The 23,354-nt window shown below is 37.2% G+C and overlaps 1 protein-coding gene across 1 annotated transcript; it reads right to left on the bottom strand.

The window, feature by feature from the left end:
• Positions 1–18,024: 18,024 nt before the first annotated feature.
• On the bottom strand, positions 18,025–22,399 carry LOC131604650 (uncharacterized). Its single transcript, XM_058877080.1, has 5 exons — positions 22,295–22,399; positions 22,110–22,191; positions 21,921–22,016; positions 21,742–21,836; positions 18,025–18,250 (listed from the first exon to the last, which is right to left on the bottom strand). The coding sequence occupies exons 1-5, from the start codon at positions 22,312–22,314 to the stop codon at positions 18,025–18,027; spliced, it is 519 nt and encodes a 172-aa protein (XP_058733063.1). The 5' UTR covers positions 22,315–22,399.
• Between the last annotated feature and the right edge of the window lie 955 nt (positions 22,400–23,354).

Genomic DNA, 23,354 nt, shown 5'->3' with positions numbered 1-23,354 from the left:
TTCTCGTTTTATATGCTGTGTCATGGTATGCTGGGACTTGTTTTCTTTCTTGTTCATAGCCGAATTAAGCGGTATAATTAAGCGGTATAATTAGTTGTCCGGAATGATATAGTTCAAGTGGGGTTTTCATTCCCAGATTGAAATAGCCGAATTAGTTCAAGTGGGGTTTTTATAATGTAAAACAGTCCCGTTCGATTGAAATAGCCGAATTAAGCGGTATAATTAGTTGTCCGGAATTTGATGAAAATTTATGTAGTAGCTAAGTTTAATTAGTAGATTAACATGGTGGTGTTATTTTGTTGAAATTGTGATATTTTACGAATCGACTAAAATTGTTTTTGGTTTAAATATTCTTTATAAATAAATTATAATAATTTAATAGAATTGTCAATAGAGTTGTCAATAGAGTTGTCAATAGAGTTGTTAGAGTTGACAATAAGTTGTCAGAGTTGTTTTGGATTATTAAGAGTCATACTTTTATTTGTTTAGCATAATTTTGACATGTTTAGAGTTGTTAGTGTATGATGTCGGAGTTTGTTTTTTTTTTTGAAACTTTAACAATTCATATCTTTTGAACCGTAACTCCGTTTGAGTCTCCGTTCGAAGCGTTAGAAAGCTAGCGCGATATCCTTTTCAATAAAAAATGGTCTTGAGCAATAGAATACTATAAATTGGAAATGGAGTAGAAATAGAAGTGAATTAAATTAATATAGTGTGATTATTAATTGGTTGATTAAATTAATAGTTGAATTAATTTCAATGTGTTTAATTGATTAGAATATAATTTAGAATTAGATTAACTATTTGGTTTGTCGATAAATTATGATATTTTGAGAATTTATCCGTAATTGTGTTTTGATTGAATATGTATGTTGAGAAATATATATTATTATGTCAATGATGTTGTTTTGATATTGATTCTCTGTGGGTAGTTGGATAGCATTAATTTTAATGATTAATTGCTTGATTTTAAATGTGTATATTCATATATAATTGGCAAAATGAGAATTAACATGAGATAGTATGGTTACTAGTGTTAATTGGATTTTGTGAATCGTAATTGATTAATTGACCTTTTATATGTGAATGATATGTATGTGTTGTGAATGTTGTGTACAATTGGTGGGTAATTCATCGAGTTGAATTATTGTGATATGCTAAATATTAAGATGGTAGAGATGATCTTAATTGCATATGTTTGATTAACATTGTACATACATTCATATCATGGATGCCTTGAAACAAAGGTGGTTTGCTTTGAAACATAAGCGAGGCTTAGATTCTAAAGTGAATCGGAAGCGGTAAACTATATGTTTACATTTGGTGGCTTTGATCTTGTCCGGATCTGAAGCGTGGCTAGATTCTATATGAATCGGAAGCGGTGGAACTTTGGGTCCATATTGGGTACCACATGCATAGAGTCACATGTCTTGCATTGAGTCACATTGAGGTTAAGTGATGTTTGAATATATGCATTTATGTGATTGTCATGTGTACATGAGATGTGATAATTGAAATTGGTGATGTTTTGATATATAATTGGTTAAACGTGTGAATATGTGATAATGATGGATTGTGTATATATTTGGGATAATAGTATTGAATCTTTTGAGTATTATACTATTGAATTTTGTGCTTACTTGAATATGTGAAATTTATTAGATGATACTATTTACATAATTATGACTTGTTGTGCGATGAAAAGTATGAGAGATTAATGAACTGTGGAAGTATGATGTGTATGGTAACTGTTGATACTTGCGATGTAATGATTTTATATGCCTGAATCCTAATATACAATTTATCATGCGCCCACTTATATGATTTGATATCTCACCCTTTTCTCTTGTTTCGCCGTTGCCTTTATATTGGCAATGTGCAGGTATTCCAGTATGAAGATTTAGTTGCCGTTATTCGAGTCGGTTGTCGCTCTGATACGTAGCACTCTGGGGGGGAACAATTTATGTCATTCATGATGTTGTTGTTTAATTGTGTTATCTTGGTTGAACAAAATGATAAGTTAACTGAAGATATTTTATCGAATACTTGTTTAAGTGATTCCGCTGTGTTTTTAATAAAATAAGTTATTCTGTTTCAAAGGTGCTATGTATCCGCTTTATGCGACGAGTTGATTTGTTTTGTTTTATTATGTGACGCCTCATTTGTTTATTGAGAAATTTTGAAAACTCTGATTTATATATATTTGTCGGGTAGAAATGGGGTGTTACAGCAAGCATATTGTTGGATTGTTCAGCTGCAATTCTTGGATGTCATGCTTACAACTGGTTCTGGGAGTAAGCATTGTGTAATCTCTGTTGATATATGGCTATTTTCTGCTGCATAGCATCTGATGCATAATCCTATCTTTGAAAGAAGATCTCTAGGGTTATATGGTTTTCAACAGAATTTGTAGCAGATTGTTTTCAACTTTAGTACAAGTGTCAAAGATACTTGAGATCTTTTCTCAAGTCCACTCATAAAGGCATGGTTATTGAGGTTGAAGAGGTTCAAATGATCAGTGCTCCTCATATTCATCTGCAAAGTTGTTTGATGATCTTCAAGATTGTCAAGAATTGTGTGTTCCAAGAAGAAGGAACTGATGGCATACTGGTATGCAGCTACCAGTTGAAGAACAGATGTTCTGGTGCTAAACTTATGTAGTGTGAGTACATTTGTTTGGAACCTACTCCTGATCTGGAAGAGGAGACATCTGCTTTTTGTGTTGATTGGTCAGAATACAATCAATTGAACCTTCCATCCCAAATGTTAGTTTATTTCAGGCATAAGCTTATGGGAGTTGGAAGAAGAGCTCAGTGCAAGTGAAAGGATTCATTCAGGTTTTCTTTTCAAGACCTCTATGAAAATTCAAGATGAGCTTATATCTGGTATGTTCTTTTGATCAAAGGAACCAGATGTGTGAATTGTTTTCTTAATCATAGAACAGTTAGTGGTGAAAACTGAATACTGTGTATCGTGCATAGTGAAATATGGTTTTGAATATTGTGTGATGATTCAAGGGAGTCAGATTACTGTGTGGAATCTGAGGTATTTTCAGGAGTTATGTCATAAGTGAATCTGTTCCAGAAACCTTGTTGAGATATGGCATATATTATCCCTTAATCATGAATGATGTGTAGCTGACTGATGCAAAGGTTATTGTTTTAGGCCTGAGGTTTATTGAGGATAAATTTTAGTTGTTTTCCGCTGCATGGTATCTCTGTTAACCATGGTTTATGTAAGTATAGTATCCTCAACTGGTGTATGAAGTATGTATAGGTATAACTCATGGAGTTAGTTGCCTCTAGTAGGGATGTTGTATAATGAGACTTTTATGTACAATGCATGGATAAGCTGTGTGGAGTTTCCATGATTGCTTGTTTGAGGGGGAGATTTGGTTAACCTCCCCACGTCTGATTCAGCCTTGTGTTTAGTTGGCTATTGAACGGTGTCACATAGGTTCTGGTTGTTGTGTGACACATTTGTAAGGAAAGATTCATCTCTCTCTTTCCTAAGGGTGAATCTAACTGGGAAAGGATTTAAGATCAATTGTTATTTGTGCAAAGTACAAGTATTTAATTGATTATCCTTGGAAGTTCAAGATAACTGATGTTCTTAAAGATGTTGGAACATCTCTTCTTCAAGACCATGTACAGGAAGGATAGTGCAATTGTTTTAAGATCTATCTCTTTGGTGGCAGCAGAAGCATGTGATCACTGAAAAAGGTTTCCTGGCAAGAAACATGTTCAGCTTTGGAGTGCACAAGAAGAAGAAGACATCATAATCTTGATGGTGGTTACTTGGATCAGTTTATTTCTGATCTAGGTAAGAAAGTGCATTGGCTAATGCACACTGTGAAGTCAAGAACAAGTGGCAGTATTCTTGACATCATGGAAATAGCTTTGCTCAAGGAAGTGGCATCCTTGGTACAGCTAGAGGATTAGTCTCTAACTAGTCCTTCTGATGACTCATGCATCAGAGTGTCTGATGTTGTTGGAAAAGAAGCAGGGATTCATAAAAGTGTGAGCTTGGATGACATAACTGCATAACTGCAGGATGGAGGTTGCGTACTCAAACTTGGTTTCACAATCAGGTCTATGAGAGCATTGAACTCTGGTTCTGTAAAGTGAGGAAGTTCTTTCAAGTGGCAGAAGAAGGAGCTGAATTCAACAGCTAGATGTTAAAACACAATGTGTTGACATTTGGTTCATCTCAGAAGTGGGTTCGAAGGATCAAGATAATCAACATATGGCAGCTGATTATTCTTGAGGATAGTCTTAGACAAATTACTTTTGGGCAGAAGAGTAATAAGTTGAAGACAAAAAGGAGGTGTTTTCTATTCACCTCTTGGAGCTTGTGGTAGAAGTTATGAGCTATCTATGAAAAAGTGCATCTTGTAATATAGATCTCCCATTGTGGGTGACTTATTGTATTCTAATCAAGCTGGTGGCGAAGTGGTATCTAAAGATTATCAGATGGTGTTTTTTTTGTGTGTGTCGTGGTCATGTCATGCAGAGTAACTTTTAAGGGGGAGCTGTACGTTGCTTTGGCAACATTTATGGCCAAACAGGGGGAGAAGAGATTGTCACCCCAGATCATATTGAACAAGTTATTTCTATTCATGGTATGTGATAGTGTAGCTTGTGGAACTTATTCAGCAGGTCTGATGTTTTGATGTGCTTTAGCAATTCTGCATAACTGGTAGTTTGCTAGTTGTTTTTTGTGCTGATGTGATGACAAGATGTTTTAGCCAAAAATTTGCCAAAGGGGGAGATTGTAGATGTTTTGATTGGCTGCATTTTGTGGTAAAACATTCATGTGTATTTTGTTGTCTTGACTAAGGTCATGATATGTGGAGTATAGTGTTAAAGGTTATGCAAGTTCTGGTTGTGTAAGCTAATACATGCTGTGAGTTGGATGTCATGCTCGACGTCATGACATCAGTGTTTGACAGCAGTAGCTGCTACATTTTCTATTCTATTTCTATTATGTTTCCTTATTTATCTCAGTCTTTATTTTGGGAAACTAAAGATTGTGCTGATTGTACATCAGTAATAGAACAAATCATGGGCTGTCTTTTTGGCACCCTGATATGTGAGAAGCTGAGAATTGAAGTGAAGAATACTGTTTGCTGTGATTTATGCAGAACATGGAATGTCACGACATGCTCTGTGACATCAGTATTTGACAGCAGTTACTGTTATATTTAGCTGTCACGCGCCTGCTGAGCTGGAATATAAAGATTCAGTTTTGGTTTTAAAAGATGCAGAATATTCTTTTGAATATTATGCAATCCTATGTGGCAGGTTTAAAGGTCAAGAGAATCAAGATTAGAATATTGGAGAATTATGCAGGTTCCAATTATGAAGATAAATTAGGAAACTTATGATTGAAGACCTTGTTTTTAGCAGAAAGTTTTCTGTGATTTGTAACAGCATGGAGTGCTGCGATTTTAAGCCCAAGTCCAGTTGGGAATAGGTTATAAATAGGAAACTTTGTAACCTAGTTTATTTGAGCTAGCCGGCGTTTAGAAAGATGTAACTATTAGGGTTAGCCGTGTAGGTGAACCTCCCGGTTTGTGGGAAGGTCACTGATTTGTGCCTCGAAGCCTGTAGGTAAGAGGTTTGTTTTATTCACTCAGAAGTTGTAAAGCAATGAGTGGAGTTGTGTGCTTGGAGGAAGCTTTGAAACAACTCTAAGATATGTTTATTTGTGTGCTTTGAATGTTGGTAATTAAGCCGTCGATGCAGTGGCTGAGTTGTTGACTGCTAGACATCATTGGTATGATTGGGAGTGGAATGGAGATATTCCATATCTAGGGAGAACCTAGGTAGAGGGGTCATTGGGTAGTGATTAAGTGAGGAGTTGTAAACTGGGAGTTTAGCTCTGAATTGATACTGCTAATAGTGGACTTCATCCCTGGCTTGGTATGCCCCCAGAGTAGGTTGATTAAACCGAACTGGGTGAACAATTCTGTTGTGTTGTTTATGTTTCTGCATTGTTTATTTGTAAGTTCAGTTTGGATGTCATAACATCGTGCCTGACATCAGTGTGTGATTTAATGACTGTGCTAACACAGAATCTCTGTGATTCCAACACTTCCAGATTTCTGGATGTTAGAAGTAATAAATAATTGAGGGATCTGTATGTACTGCCTCAGCTAACCTGATGACAGACCAGATGTCACGACATCGTATATGACATCCGGGTTCTGTCTTACCAGAATTTCAGAAAAGAGGCAATTCGTGTTCACACATACAGCCTGTTGTAATCGATCCTGACCATTCAATCATCCTCCTGAAGGTCCCAAGAGCTGATTCCAGTCGTCGCTCAAACTTGGAAGTGCCCAGAACCATCACTTTCAAAGATACCGTCTGGTAAGAATTTCAAGAATTCGAGTATACTAATCCATGCATCATTAACATGTTTGAGGTATATATTTATGCTCAGGAGGTCCATTAGAACAGGTTAGAACATTAGTATGCAAGCTTGAACGTAAGGGATAACCTTTGCCATCGTTAGGGCAAAAGCTCGGAGAAGCTTCGAACTGAGGGATACGGACATTTTTAGAGCGAGATGATTGCACCATTGAAATCGGAATGGCCGAATTAGTGGGTCTGTGTTGTTTTCTTTTCGCTTTTGACTGTTTTCGCAGGTGCCACGTTTGGTTGATCATCGGAGAAGAAAGGGAGAGCCACCGCTGGTGGTGGTTTGAATTTTGCAGAGCCCGGTCAAAGTTTCGTGGCAATTCAGGGCCTTTTGATTCGTTGTTTTGAGGATGTTGGGGCCCACGTTTTTTGAAAATTCAAATTAAGGTTTCAGTTTAATATATTTTAGTCAGATGGTATTGTTATCAGCATAGCAGCATGGATTGAATTGGCTGGAGAGTGGGTTTGTGATCAGTATAACATGAGTTCGATCCTTATACCCCACATGTAGTTTTTTCCAATTTTTTTGGCTTTAGCAAATCTTGTGCAGGTGCTTCATCTACGGCTACGGTACGTCCCCGCCCTGACGTCATTGGATCTCTACACAATAAGATCTAAAGGTCAGCAGCACGCTTCCCTACCATGCATCTTTAAACGCTTACCACACAGAATCAGCGCCCAGGTTTTTGTTATTTTATTTAGTTAATTAATCGTTTTTTAGTATTCTCTAATTTAACCAATAAACTTTAATTTTCCTCATTTAATTTATAAATCCATTTTTCATAAAACTAAAAAACCATAAAAATTAGGATTAGGTTTAATTCAATCGTAAAATCGGTTTGGACAATTAATTAGGTTTTATACGCGCAATTAAGGTTACTTCGCTAATTGTTTTAATCAAATCAATTGATTACGATAATTAGCGACAAATTAATTTAATTTAGCTAATTTAGGTTAGGGTCAGTTTATTAATTGTTTTGATCGAATTAATCGATTGCGATGATTAATAATAAATTATTCCATTTACAAATTACCCTTAAACAATTTAAATAATATATTCAAATCAGATTCAATTTGCTAAGGGTTTTAACCGATTCAATTGGTTATGATAATTAGTAATCCTTTATTAATTCGTTAATTATTTTAATCAAACCAATTGATTGCGATGATTAATGATAAATTATTTCCCTTTAATTAAAATAATTTATTTAAAAAGATTCAATTTAATAAAGGTTTTAATCAATTCAATTGGTTACGATGATTAGTAATCCTTTACTAATTTATTAATTATGTTGATCAAATCAATTGATCAATGTAATACCCCAAAATTTACCCGATATAATTTGCATTTGTCCATTTATTAAGGGCGTTAAAAATTAGGAGTCATAGGGTTTAATATACCTATTATTTAACTCGCTCTCCTATAAAACTCCCATATAAATTGGTTTAAAATAAGTAGAGTGTGACTAATTCAAACAAACCCTAATTCAACCAACAAATCCAGGCCCATGATCTTCAATCAGAATCAAATCTCACCAAAACAAATCAAAACGGAAAAGAATCAATCCCTAACAGAATCAAACTTAAACAAAATCAAATATTTCATTCCAATAAAAATCTGAATCAATTACAATCAAATCGGGAAAAACGAATTAAACCACACGAATCTAAAATTTCCTAATCTAATCTAACCCTAATAATATAAAAGAAAGAAAATCATAAGAGAGCAGGGGAGGGAACGGAGGCCGAAAAAGAAAACCATGAGGAAGAACACGGAAAAATTGAATCATCACCTCTAAGTTCTTCAAACCTCCACTGATACCGTCGCACACAATACAAACCTGTACAACTATTTGTTGCTTTTTTCAGGAAAGAAAGGAGAACAAGCAGAGACGAGAGGGGATCGAAACACCGACTCCACGTTGCACAAATCACGGCCACCCTCCACCGGCCTTTGACCTCAACCGCGGTAGCCTCAATTTTGACACGGTACCGACTACTTTCACCACCGAAATTGCAAACTCAGATCCACTCCGTTTAACCACAACTCCGATGCCGTGATCTGCACAACGACGATCCCAGCACCACGATTCCGCGGCTCCTACAGCAACAACCTCATTTCGGCGACGATCAACCAACACTACCGGCGGATCTCTCCTCCGATCCGAAAGCCACCGTCAGACCAACGCAGTGCCGTCCGCCTCAAAGCCACCTCTGATTGACCATCACGAACGGATTTCGCCAGAATCACTACGGATCCATTCCGGGTACGTTTTTATTTCCTTTTTTTTCTATTTGTTTTGGTTGCCATATAGCCTTGGAGTAAAAGAAGAGAGGAGAAGGAATGCAGAGTTGAATGAAAGCCTCTCTCTCTCTTGAATGTGTGGTTGAATGTTTATTTGTTTTGTTTAATTTTAATCTCCTATGCCAAGTGTCGCAATGTTGTTGGTTGGCATTAAGAGTTGAAAAAGTCTGCATTTTAGCTTTTGAAAGGGAGAACGATTTTTTTGGTTTCCAGGTTGATCTTTTGTTTTTGTCTTAATAATCAAATTAGCATTGGGGCTTTGTCCTCAAACTTAGATATGGACTTAGTTTCCTCATTCTTTAACCCAATCCGGATCTATTTATTTTGTACACCCCAATTTTGCTACCCTTAAATAAAATACACTTTCCTTTAAAAAAAAACCATAAAAATTTTAATAAAATTATTTTAATTATTTAATTGATTGTTTTTTTTATAACTTAATTTAATTTTCTCCTCGAACCGACTAAATCTATTAGTCGCATTAGACGAGAAATAATTTTTGATTATTTAATAATATACATGATTCTACCTTAATTCTCTCCTCGACCCGACTAAATCCATAAGTGGCATTAGACGAGAGATAAAAAACACATAAAATTTAAAACACATTTAATTTGCTGCCCGCGATGATCGAATCTATTGATCAGAGTAACCAGCAATGCCCATTAATCCGTTAGCTATACTAATCAAATCTATTGATCATCGCATCTAACGGTGACATATCAAATCAGGGTTGTACGCCCAAAACACCTTCAAAACACACTAAACCACGATACTACGGATTTTCATCCTTTTCAATAAGGTAATTCAAAATACCTTCGAACTTCGCACTTCTAAAACTACGATAGGCCATTCAAAAAGCCTTAAAACCATATCAAATTCAAACTCTAAGCCGTACAACCCTGTGCCCGAACTACATTGACTCTGATTCTCCTTAAGGAGATACGTAGGCACTTGGATAACCAAGGCGAGTCCCCTTCCTCAAAATCTCAATTCACTTCAAATCTCAATTTTTCCCCTATTAAATTCCTTAGCTATTAACCTTAATTTTTAGCCATAAAATTTGACCCTTACATTCAAAGCCAATAGGAAAAGGTTGAGGGTGCCTAACACCTTCCCTCGACCTGATTATAATAACTTACCCAGATTTCTTAACTTCGTAGGGTTTCCTATTCGCCCTTCAAAATAGGTGGCGACTCTAAATTTAATTTTTAGGGCAGGTTGCTACAGCTGGCGACTCTGCTGGGGATAACTAAAAATGGTGAATTATTATGCTCCGAGGTTTTGGCAGGGTTTAGGTTTGGCAAATTATTTAGGTTTGTGGCTAGCTATTAGGGTTTGGCTAGTTTGCCCAAATTAGGGTTTCGTTTAGGATTTAGGTTTTCCTTTTTTATTAAATGTTTAAATTTTTATTTATTTATTTATTCATCTGCAATTTATTCATTTACGTTCAATTTAATTAAATATTTTTATATTTGTTATTTTATTGTATTCTGTTGGGATACTATAAATTGCTGTTAAGCCTAAGCGTGGGAATTATAATAATGACCAGAGGGGAATTACATCGCCTACGAGTCTTATTATAATTCCACTCAGAGTGGGTTAAATATTCGGAAAGGTCTGATACGAGGCTCGACCTTGTTGAGGGCTGGACTAGGTATTTAGTTGATCTCTCTAGGAACCACCCCTAAAATTCGAACCTCATGGACCAATGAGTTGTTCCAAAATCCAAAGAGACAAAAAGTCTCGGCGGCTACGAACGATCCCATGAGACCTTCTAGAACGTTCCCATGGGAAGGGTAGGCTCCCGAGCCGTTACGTCGAACCTGTGAACCTAGGGCTTATGTGCTTATGTGTTTAACTGTACGCTTTCATTATTTTTTATATATCTCATATAATTGTGGCATTCATCATGCATCATGTGCATTCTTGCATCATGTCTTATCCAAAAAATAATACGAAAAAAAGAGGAGTTATTATATTTAATCAATGGATGTGGATAAGGTATAAATTCGAATAAAGCATATCATTCATGGCATGCATATCATTTTCATGGCATTGAAAGAAGATTTCTCTTTTACCTTCAGAGCAAGAGACCATTGGGAAGGATAATCTAACATCCCGACCGTCTTATCAGACAAGATTTCAGCAAAAGAAATCAATGGATCAGCTAGAACAGAATCAAGCCGCCCTTCGTGAGGAGGTGGATCAACTAAAGGTTAGTGTGGAAGAGGTTAAAGGAGGTATGACTCAGATGCTAGGATTCATGAAGGCCCTACTAGATAAACAAGAAAAGGCAAAAGGGGTTAAGTCTGGGGATACCCTGGTTCAGGATGAGATTCCCAACGACGAAAACCCGCTGCTAGGATTTGTTTCAGGCTTTGGCCCGGCTAAGGACAGACCTCAGGTCCGATCAGTCAGGAGAGCTATCCAATTCCAAGAGAAAGGAGAAACCACTCAAGAAGGTTTTGTCCCCACTCCACAGACTAAAGGGACAACCCGCACAGTTCGCATTCCTGCTAACAATGCCCCTAAGGATGAAGATTACCTGGATCTACAATACGGAGTACAAGAGGTTGACAACACACACCAAGCACCTCAGACGCAGCAGTCTAATCCCAACTCTAGGGAAGACTTCAAGGACAGTGAACAGATCAAAGCGCTAGAGGAGAGACTAAAGGTGGTAGAAGGATACGATGCTTTCGATGTGGATGCCTTCAAAATGAGTTTGGTCTCAGACTTGACTATCCCACACAAATTCAAGATTCCTGACTTCGAGAAATACAAAGGACTCACATGTCCGAGGAACCACTTGCGCATGTATGTGCGAAAAATGGCTGCCTATGCCCACGATCAAAAGCTGATGATACATTTCTTCCAAGATAGCTTAAGCGGGGCATCTGTTGACTAGTACATGCAATTGGAGAAATCTTATATCCGAAGCTGGAATGATCTTGCTAACACATTCTTGAAGCAATACAAGTACAACCTGGACATGGCACCCAACCGGATGCAATTACAAAATATGTCACAGAAGAAGGATGAATCATTCAAGGAATATGCCCAAAGGTGGAGGGAAATGGCTTCTCGAGTCCAACCTCCCTTGATGGAAAAAGAACTAGTGGACATATTTATGAGTACTTTGCAAGGACCATACTACGATAAGATGGTCGGAAGCATATCTTCAGGGTTCTCGGACTTGGTAGTCATTGGTGAAAGGATTGAAAATGGGATAAAAAATGGGAAGATACAAGGGGCACCCTCAGGTTCCTATCACACAAATAAGTCATATGATGGGAAAAAGGAACCCAACACTGTGGGGGCAATCCTGGTTAATCAGACCCCGGCACTACAACAGAAGGATCAGCAAAAGCAACAGGGTGGCCAACGCACCTGGAGGTCAAAGCCAAAACGATCATTCACCCCGTTGCACATGCCATTGTCTCAAGCTTTGCAATACCTGCTCAGTCAGAACTTGATAACTCTGCTACCTCCATACTCAGCTCCAGCTAACCCCGCTCCTGGATACAAGCATCATGCTAGGTGTGCCTATCATTCAGACAGTCCGGGTCATGATACAGGGGATTGTAGGCCGTTGAAGCATAGGATCCAAGATTTAATTGAAGAAGGGCTCATTGAGTTCGAAGAGCCTCGCAAGTCTAATGCTATAAGCGGCTAGAAGGAGGGTTTTCTTAGATCATTAGTTTTGTTTTCATTCGCAATTTCCTTTCAGTTTGTTTAAACATTGGTTTGCGGTATACGCTATGTACTTTACAATAATCATTAATGCATTGCTTACGTTTGTCTTGATTTATTCCTAGTGTTTTCACTATATTTAAAACTATGTTTTTGCTTGGTTTCCTTATTTGTGATATTCAACTTTCGTTCAAAGATGTGTGCTTTTAGAGGGAGAATGACGAAAACGATACCACAATCTCATATAGTACGCTTTCGAACAGACCGTGTTGACGACGTACAGGCATTGTTTCAATTCCAATACAGTGGAGATATAAGGATGGTAACCCCTCGTCAACCCCTTTGAGCCTAAGAAGTAGGAGTTTTCCTTCACGTACAAAATAAAAACCCTCAAAATATAACCTGGGGTAGGGTAGATGCTCAGCTAACTTAATTATTCCAAATTGTTCCTTTGAACATAATCACTAATGGTTCTTCGTCATAATTAAGCCTGGCAGTCAATGTCCGCAAAAAAAAAACGCAAGGCCCGCCAGGTCAAAACCTATTAAGGAGACTTAGGCAAAATTGGGGCATTCCGCTGACTGTAGTTTTAAATAGACAGTGCAGGCAATAAAAAAATTAGGGATAATAAAGTGAAAAAAGAGGTCACTACAAACCCTCGACAAAAGGAAGATATTACAAAAAAGGGAGAATGACTGCCTTTGCAGATAAACCTTTGGTTTTTGAACCATCATGAATGTCAGTATTACAATATCCAAAGTCTTTTGGAGCTTAAATGCATAGTTAACTGAGCATAGGACTGGAGAACATCACGAAGAAAGGGGTGGGTTAAATAAATTTTGAGCCTTATATCCGTTGTTTCTTAAAACCCTGAACCAAGGCCACGTTACAACCCTTAAAATCCTAACTGAAACATGGTTAGTTCGAAAGCATATCGTTACAAAAAGGTATCCCGACTCCTTAAGGTCTACTATAACTCTTGAGTTGATATCACTTTCTTACAAAAAAAACTTTGTTTTACTCAAAAATGTTTTTAAGCTTTCAAGACAGACATATGCATTCGCATCTTATGAATTTCATCGTAAAGCACACTGGTCTACATAGATTCCAATGTTTTAACATCAGGGAGAAGTCGCGTGGGGCATGGCTAATGGCTGAAAACCCTACTGACAGGCGAAATAACTTTAAAAGCATATCAAAGAAGAAATACCTCTTACGCCTGACTCGGATGGCTATTGTTTACACAGGGCATAGCCCATTGTTATCCTATTTATCTGGGGCAATCTAATCAAGATCCATGGGATCTCTCAAGGACTCTGAATAGCGCATGGGGCAAGTCCGTTACTAGGGGGCACGTTGCAAAAGGTCACTCAGTATCAAATGTTGTCAATACCACTCTCACGTCCTTTCCAGGAACTTTTATAGAACATCTCTCAATCTGTCCATGTGGTCTTCTTTAAGACATGCTCAAATATCTATTATCCTTTCTAGGAGCCCTTTTCAAATAGTCTTCTTTAAGACACATCCTCTCGTTCGTTCTACAAGCCTTTCCAGGTATCTCTCGTCATCTTCAGAAATCTTTTTAGATATTCTTTTCCAAGACATATTCCTTTCTAAGTAGTCTTCTTTAAGACATCCCTTACCCTTTTCAGGTAATATTCTCTAATATATCCCTCATCCTTTCCAGGAACCTTTCTCGGTGATCTTCTTTAAGACACCCGTCAATCTTTTCAGATAGTTTTTCTTAAGACATGTCCATGATTTCTCTTATACCTCCAAAAACCTTGTCAAACTTTGTTTAAAGTACAATAATCTTTAGGACGGTCTCCTATCCTTTCTAGGGTAATCTTCTTCAAAATGTCTTTTCCTGAGTTTTGTTTAAAACACCACATTCCTCAAAATAGTCTTTATCCTCTATGGGATTCTTTGACCCTCTTTGCAAACGTGCCTCCCCGAGCCTTGTTTAAAGCACAATCTTGTTTAAGACGATCTCATATCCCTTCCAGGAACCTCTTCAGGTAATCCCCTAGAAGATATCTTCTCACTCTGAGCATTCAGCAAATTTTTGTCCATCAGACACGACCAAAACGCATGACTAATTCTGAAAAGCATCTGCTTCACATTCAAATCAATACTTAGCATCAGGGAGATTGGTTCAATCAAAGGCGATCAAAGATCCCTGCACCGGGGGAACCACATCTAGGGGGTTCTCCTAAACAGGGGCAAAATGTCAAGGATTACAGGGGCATACAATCAAGGATCCTATTGACTGGGGCATATCTTTCAAGAATTCAAATACTGGGGCAGTGCATGTCGGGTTCGTGGCGTGACATGGCAATATTCGAGTTCCCTCTAAGGATATTTCCTTCAGGATAAATGGTGCATCTCTCAAAATCTCTGATATCGGGGAAATCACGCTAGTATCACACAAGGAGCATTGCTGCGTAATTGGCCTCCCTACGCCTGTATTATTTACGACCTACAATATGGGATCATCGTACATACATAATTCTCATTTATTTTGAGAATCTCATCACATGACACATGCATCATAACATTGCATGAAATCAACATTTGCCTTTTCAGGTCACTCCAGAGACAAAAGGATATTATCATCCAAATACGGGGCAAACACGATCGTTTCAACGATTTAATCTTAACAATTTCGATGCTTCATTCCAAGCCATTCTTGAAAGGAGATTCAGAAACAATCAAAGAATTTCTTACCTCTCAAGGTAGTCTCCTCTAAGACGCTTATCAACCTTTCTAGGAGGTTTTCGCTAAGACCTTTCTTATCCTCTCTAGGAGTCTTTCTATGTCAGTCTTGTTCAAGACATATCTAGGTTAACCTTGTAGTCTTGTTTAAGACATTTCGTATCCTTTCTAGGAACCTCTCTAGGTTAGTTTCGTTTAAGACATTTCATATCCTTTCAAGGAACCTCTCTAGGTTAGTCCTGTTTAAGACATGTCATCTCCCGTCTAAGAGCCTTTCCAGGTCAATCTTATTTAAGACGTTTCATATCTTTTTAGAGGCCTCTCTAGGTTAGTCTTGTTTAAGACATGTCATCTCCCTTCTAAAAGCCTTTCCAAGTCAATCTTATTTAAGACGTTTCATATCTTTTTAGAAGCCTCTCTAGGTAATCTTGTTTAAGAAGTTTCATATCCTTTCTAGGAATCTTTTTAGGTCAGTCTTGTTTAAGATGTTTCATATCTTTTTAGAAGCCTCTCTAGGTAATCTTGTTTAAGACGTTCCATATCTTTTTAGAAGCCTTTCTAGGTAATCTTGTCTAAGACATTCATATCCTTTTAGGAGCCTTTCCAGTTTAGTCTTGTTCAAGACATATCATACCCTTTCTAGGTAGTCTAGTTTAAGACATGTGTCAACTTCTTTAGGTAATATTCTTCAACTACTTATCCAATCTTTTCTAAGACATATCTTACTCTTTCAAGGTATTTCTCAGTCAGTCTTCTCTAAGACAGTTCTTCCCGAGCTTTGTTTAAAGCCTAATCTCCTTCATATCCTTTTCAAGAACCTCTCTAGGTTAGTCTTATTTAAGACATTCCATATCCTTTCTAGGAGCCTCTTCGGGCGAATCTTGTTTATGTTACATCTCAGCCTATCTAGGTCAGTCTTGTTTAAGACATATCGTGCCTTTCTAGGTAACCTTCTTAAAACATTTATCCAATCCTTTCCATGGCATCTCTCGCCCTTTTAGGAAGCCTTTAGTTAGTCTTCTTTAAGACAATTCTCCCCAAGATTTATTTAAATCATCCTTCGTTTACATCCTCTATTCAGGAACCCTTACAGGTAGTTTTATGTAGGGAGTTACTTCATCTCTCCTCAAATACGATCCGAACAAGGATTTGCAAACATCTAAAGAGAGTTAAACAAATTCAATAAGTGATAAGGAGATAAGACGTTGGAGTTATCATACATACATACTCATCTGCATACACGCAATATTTACATATGTAAACATTCATACATCTACATCATACGGGATCATATGCATACACATGATGCATACGCATGTACAAAACAATCTTCTACACAGGCGAGCTTGCTAGAACTATAGCAAGTGATCTTTTTGGGTTACACAAACTGCAAGTCTTCGCTATGTAAGACTCAGGCTTTAGCAAGACATTTCTTTTCTCTCACACTCAAGCACAAGGTAAATTTAGGGGTCTTCCATTATTTAATAACTCTTCGATTCGAAAAGCGTGAGACCTGCGTATTCTCACGCCATTCAATCCAAGATAATTAAATAGGGGCAGCTGTCATACCCCAAAATTTACCCGATATAATTTGCATCTGTCCATTTATTAAGGGCGTTAAAAATTAGGAGCCATAGGGTTTAATATACCTATTATTAAACTCGCTCTCCTATAAAACTCCCATATAAATTGGTTTAAAATAAGTAGAGTGTGAACAACAAATATTCAAGGTCCAATTCATTTTGGCCCTTTTGTTTCTAGTCATTTACTCATTTTTATTACAAATTTGTTTTGATTAGTGAGGCCATTATATAACTATTGTGGTTATTTATTAATTAATTATGAATTGGAATTATGCATTATTATTATTAAGGGAGGGTGCATTCAAAAATGGAGGGTGTGTTGTAAACCCAATTGAAACATTAGCCCATTTTTGAAGTAAAAGAAAAAGAGAGAGGAGGGTACATTCAAAAATAGGGGGAGTGGTGATAAGCCCCATTTTATAAAAAAGGTGTTTAATTGTTTGGGTTAGAATATATGTATTAAGATGATTATTATTGTTAATTTTAACTAAGATTAATATTATAATTATTAAGTGTAGTGATATTGATTTAATTAATTTAGTTAGTATTAATATTTTATAATATTAGTATTATTCTAAACATTACTATTTAATATTATTGGCTTTAATGATTTAATTTCCATTTGGCTTAAAATTATTAAGAGGTTGTTTAATTAATAAAATGGGTCAATTAGGATTATTAATTTTTGTTATTTGGTGATTATTTTTGATGTTGGGCCAAAAATAAAAATGCATACGAAACCGGGTCAAGCCTAAGGGGCGTCGGGTCAACAGGCGGGTCAAACTGACCCGACCCTGTTCATTACCTTCAACCTTCAGCAGCAGCCGCCGCTCACCATCTTCAAACAAACCCTAATTCAACCAACAAATCCAGGCCCATGATCTTCAATCAGAATCAAATCTCAGCAAAACAAATCAAAACGGAAAAGAATCAATCCCTAACAGAATCAAACTTAAACAAAATCAAATATTTCATTCCAATAAAAATCTGAATCAATTACAATCAAATAGGGAAAAACGAATTAAACCACACGAATCTAAAATTTCCTAATCTAATCTAACCCTAATAATATAAAAGAAAGAAAATCATAAGAGAGCAGGGGAGGGAACGGAGGCCGAAAAAGAAAACCATGAGGAAGAACACGGAAAAATTGAATCATCACCTCTAAGCTCTTCAAACCTCCACTGATACCGTCGCACACAATACAAACCTGTACAACTATTTGTTGCTTTTTTCAGGAAAGAAAGGAGAACAAGCAGAGACGAGAGGGGATCGAAACACCGACTCCACGTTGCACAAATCACGGCCACCCTCCACCGGCCTTTGACCTCAACCGCGGTAGCCTCAATTTTGACACGGTACCGACTACTTTCACCACCGAAATCGCAAACTCAGATCCATTCCGTTTAACCACAACTCCGACGCCGTGATCTGCATAACGACGATCCCAGCACCACGATTCCGCGGCTCCTACAGCAACAACCTCATTTCGGCGACGATCAACCAACACTGCCGGCGGATCTCTCCTCCGATCCGAAAGCCACCGTCAGACCAACGCAGTACCGTCCGCCTCGAAGCCACCTCCGATTGACCATCACGAACGGATCTCGCCGGAATCACTACGGATCCGTTCCGAGTACGTTTTTATTTCCTTTTTTTTCTGTTTGTTTTGGTTGCCATATAGCCTTGGAGTAAAAGAAGAGAGGAGAAGGAATGCAGAGTTGAATGAAAGCCTCTCTCTCTCTTGAATGTGTGGTTGAGTGTTTATTTGTTTTGTTTAATTTTAATCTCCTATGCCAAGTGTTGCAATGTTGTTGGTTGGCATTAAGAGTTGAAAAAGTCTGCATTTTAGCTTTTGAAAGGGAGAACGATTTTTTTGGTTTCCAGGTTGATCTTTTGGTTTTTCTTAATAATCAAATTAGCATTGGGGTTTTGTCCTCAAACTTAGATATGGACTTAGTTTCCTCATTCTTTAACCCAATCCGGATCTATTTATTTTGTACACCCCAATTTTGCTACCCTTAAATAAAATACACTTTCCTTTAAAAAAAAACCATAAAATTTTAATAAAATTATTTTAATTATTTAATTGATTGTTTTTTTATAACTTAATTTAATTTTCTCCTCGAACCGACTAAATCTATTAGTCGCATTAGACGAGAAATAATTTTTGATTATTTAATAATATAATTGATTCTACCTTAATTCTCTCCTTGACCCGACTAAATCCATTAGTCGCATTAGATGAGAGATAAAAAACACATAAAATTTAAAACACATTTAATTTGCTGCCCGCGACGATCGAATCTATCGATCAGAGTAACCAGCAATGCCCATTAATCTGTTAGCTATACTAATCAAATCTATTGATCATCGCACCTAACGATGACATATCAAATCAGTGTTGTACGCCCAAAACACCTTCAAAACACACTAAACCACGATACTACGGATTTTCATCCTTTTCAATAAGGTAATTCAAAATACCTTCGAACTTCGCACTTTTAAAACTACGATAGGCCATTCAAAAAGTCTAAAACCATATCAAATTCAAATTCTAAGGCGTACAACCCTGTGTCCAAACTACGTTGACTCTGATTCTCCTTAAGGAGATACGTAGGCACTTGGATAACCAAGGCGAGTCCCCTTCCTCAAAATCTTAATTCACTTCAAATCTCAATTTTTCCCCTATTCAATTCCTTAGCTATTAACCTTAATTTTTAGCCATAAAATTTGACCCTTAGATTCAAAGCCAATAGGAAAGGGTTGAGGGTGCCTAACACCTTCCCTCGACCTGATTATAATAACTTACCCAGATTTCTTAACTTCGTAGGGTTTCCTATTCGCCCTTTAGAATAGGTGGCGAATCTAAATTTAATTTTTAGGGCAGGTTGCTACAATCAACGCGATTAATAAAATTTCAAGATATTAAATAGGGTTGTACGCTGCGTAATAAATCATTAACATCTTCGCAAACTACAAACTACGAACTACGAAACTGTGATAATTGCATAACTGCGAACTGCAATTTAAAACACACTTCAACATATAAATTACAAAGGCGTACAACCTCTAAAAAACACCAACATACCCGAACTACGTAGACTCTGATCCTCCCTAAGGAGGTACGTAGGCACTTGGTAACAAGGCGAGTCCCCTTCCCCAAAACTTCAATTGGTTTAAGGTTTGCCCTATTTAACTTTCTGTCACCTTTCTTTATCAGCCATAAACCTTTACCTTATACAAAACCTTAGGAAAGGGTTAAGGGTGCCTAACACCTTCCCTTGACCTGATTATAATAACTTACCCAGATCTTTAAACTTCGTAGGGTTTCCTATTCGCCCTGGTAGAATAGGTGGCGACTTTAAATTCTAAATTTTTAGGGCAGGTTGCCACAGCTGGCGACTCTGCTGTGAAAAAAAACAAAAGGCGAATTATTATGCTCCTAGGTTTGATTTAGGGTTTAGGTATGGTTAATCACTAGGGTTTGGCTAATATTTTTAGGGTTAGGGTTTTGGGGTTAGGGTTTAGGTTTTTTATATTAAATATTTAATTTTATTTTTATTTATTTATTTATTTACAGTTTTTATTTAAAGTACTTTAAATAAATATCTGTTTAATTGCATATTTATTTTATTGTATTTTTGGGATATATAAATTATTGTTAAAACTAAGTGTGGGAATTATCTTTAAGACCAGAGGAGACTTGCATCACCTACGAGTCTTAATGATAATTCCACTTAGAGTGGGTTGAATATCCGGAAATATCCAAAACGAGGCTTGACTTTGTTGAGGGCAAGACTTGGTATTTAGCTGATCTCTCTAGGAACCTACCCCTAAAACTCGAACCTCATGGGCAAATGAGTTGTTCTAAAATCCAAAGAGACAAAAAGTCTCGGAGGCTACGAACGGCCCCATGAGACCTTTTTAGAACATACCAATGGGAAGGGTAGACTCCCTAAGCCGTTACGTCGAACTTATGAACTTAGGGTTAGGTGCTTATTATATGTTTGCAAGTTATATACTACGAATATCTGTGTTTTAATTCTGCAGGTCTTTCTACGCGTTCCCTAGCCTGTAAGGATTCTATTGCCAAGATCATGTCCTTCCCACGAAGGACATCTCCATTTATGCACGTCAATTGGCCTCTCGATGGCCATGAGACCTAGTGGCTGTCATGAACAGTCACCCTATGGCTACATCTACGCACTCCCTAGCCGATAGGGATTCTACTTCTAAGATCGCATTCTTCGCACGAAGGACATCTTCGTTAGCATACGTCAATTGGCCTCTCAATCACTACAACAAGGAAGCCCTACAAGAGCGCTTTTTTTGGGCTTTAAGAGCGCTTAAAAGCGCTGTTAAAGGCTGCGCTGGCGTAGCCTACAAAAGCGCTTCTAAAAGCGCTCTGGTAGGCCCCCCCTATAAGAGGGCTTTTCTGGAAAAAGCGCTCTCGTAGGTCCCCCTATAAGAGCGTTTTCCTGGAAAAAGCGCTCTCGTAGGCCCCCCTTTAAGAGCGCTTTTTCCAGAAAAGCGCTCTTATAGCCCCCCCTGTGAGAGTTAAAAAAAAAAAAAAGCAACATACGAAAGCGCTTTTGGAAAAGCGCTCTTATAGGGTGGCCTTTAAGAGCGCTTTTTTAGGAAAAAGCGCTCTTAAAGCCCACCCTATAAGAGCGCTTTTACAGAAGCGCTTTCGTATGTTGCGTTTTTTTTTTTTAATTCTTTTTTATTAATCTTTGGCAGCGCTTTTACTTAGAAGCGCTTTAGTAGGTTTGTGAGGTTTTTTAATGTGCAGCCTGTAATTTAATCCTCCCAGTCAACCTGTAATATTTTCGACCTGTAATATTTTCGACCTGTAATTTATTTTCGACCTGTAATTTATTTTCGACGATATTATTTCAGCCATCAGTAAGACAATATATATACCAAAATAATATCCAAAATTATATATATACATCATATATTACAACATCAATAATGTTATATAAAATTGTAAGTAAATCGACACAAATCCTACATGAAAAAGTGCTTAATGTAAAAATGACTCAAATCCTCTTTTATTTCTTCCAACTTAAGTTTCGGGTATGTAGCGGCACGGAATTCGTCAAGGTACTACAAAACAAAAAAAAATATGAATGATACATTTAGTTAAATGTAATAAGTTATATGAAATTATCTTAAGTTATAAATTCATACCGTGAGCGGAATCTCTAATTGATTTGCCTGAAGGATTTCTTTTATATACCTCAATACAAAGTATCCGCAATCGTAACTGTTTCGCTGTTGCGGACACTACATAGAAAAACAAATAAGATTCTATAGTTGTGCATTGTTTTATCAAGTAGCATAAATATATTATAAGCAACATTGTGAAAAATAATGTACCTGCACTTGGATCCAAGTAATGTTGCTAGATTTAGTTCGGGATACCTGTGCGTCCCGTTGACTTCGGAACACTTGTATTGATCTAATTAACAAATATATAAAAGCATATGTTTAGATCAATCCCACAAATAAGTAAATATATATATAAATATACACGAATATATATTTAGAACGATCCCACTTACAAATCAACGATGTCCTTCATGGCCTGATAATTGGTCCATTCACCGTTTACCGAATTCAGATAATACACGACTTCCCTTATAGGGTTGATAGCAAGCAGCAACCAGTGTGCTCTATAAATAAAAACAATAGGTTATATGAAAATTTTGCTATACACAAAAGAAACAGAGATTAGATGAACAAAGAATGAGAAACTAACCCTACTGGTCGGGTATTATACGCCCAAAGATGCATACATTCTGTGTTGCCGGTGGACATGAATCTATCGACTAATCGCTGTCTAACTGATTCCCGTTCCGAAGCAATTGCCATTCCGCTGCAGTGGGCGGAAGACACGAAACGGAATCTGTTAGACAACGGAGTCCCGCGCAACACTCTGTCATACAACAACCTTAAATAAAAACATAACAAACATTAGATTATTTTCATTGAAATGTGTAAATAAATTATATTGTGAGACTAATTAAATAATATATCGGATGAGGGAATATTACCGGATGTATGAGTGCATGTTATTGACGCCTAGTTGATCATGCTTAAAAATCTCCTCCAAGTCATCAAGTTCAATAAGTGACTTGAATTCAATACCGAAGACACTCTCATCCATAACGATTTCACGTAAAGCACCGTCCTTCAAATCGGACATATCAACCATTGTTGCGAGCGTCGACCGGTACCGAGGCACAAAAGCACCGCCTTTTTTTCCCGCTGGCTTCGGAGGACCAGTGGGTGGTACGGTACGAACATGCTGCGTCACTTGTTGTGACTCCCGAGCGGATGCCTAAAAATTATATAAGTTAGGTAAAATATAAAATCATGCAGATTTAGATTCAGATTAATTATTAACACTTTAAATGTACCTCTTTTAGTGATGCAACAGACTCCTCCTCCTGTAAAATCCCTTTACCCTTATTTGCGGGTTTTATAGGAGCAATCTAAAATTAAAATGTAAAAAATAGTTAATAAACGGTTTAGAATTGACATTCGAAAACTAAATGATTTCTTAATCGTTTTCAATATACCTCATCACTAATGACAATGAGCTCCGAGGGCCATGCAACA

Source organism: Vicia villosa, linkage group LG5 (assembly GCF_029867415.1).
Source record: "Vicia villosa cultivar HV-30 ecotype Madison, WI linkage group LG5, Vvil1.0, whole genome shotgun sequence".
NCBI lineage: Eukaryota > Viridiplantae > Streptophyta > Magnoliopsida > Fabales > Fabaceae > Vicia > Vicia villosa.
Note: the sequence above shows the minus strand (reverse complement) of the source record. Positions and strands in the feature narration are given on the sequence as shown.

Bases quoted from the DNA above. Each gene is read 5' to 3' on its own strand.
- LOC131604650 (XM_058877080.1), bottom strand. From the start codon at position 22,314: ATGAAGGACATCGTTGATTT. The intron at 22,192-22,294 runs GTAAGTGGGATC...TTTGTTAATTAG, and splicing joins ATGAAGGACATCGTTGATTT to ATCAATACAAGTGTTCCGAA. The intron at 22,017-22,109 runs GTACATTATTTT...TTTTCTATGTAG, and splicing joins TTACTTGGATCCAAGTGCAG to TGTCCGCAACAGCGAAACAG.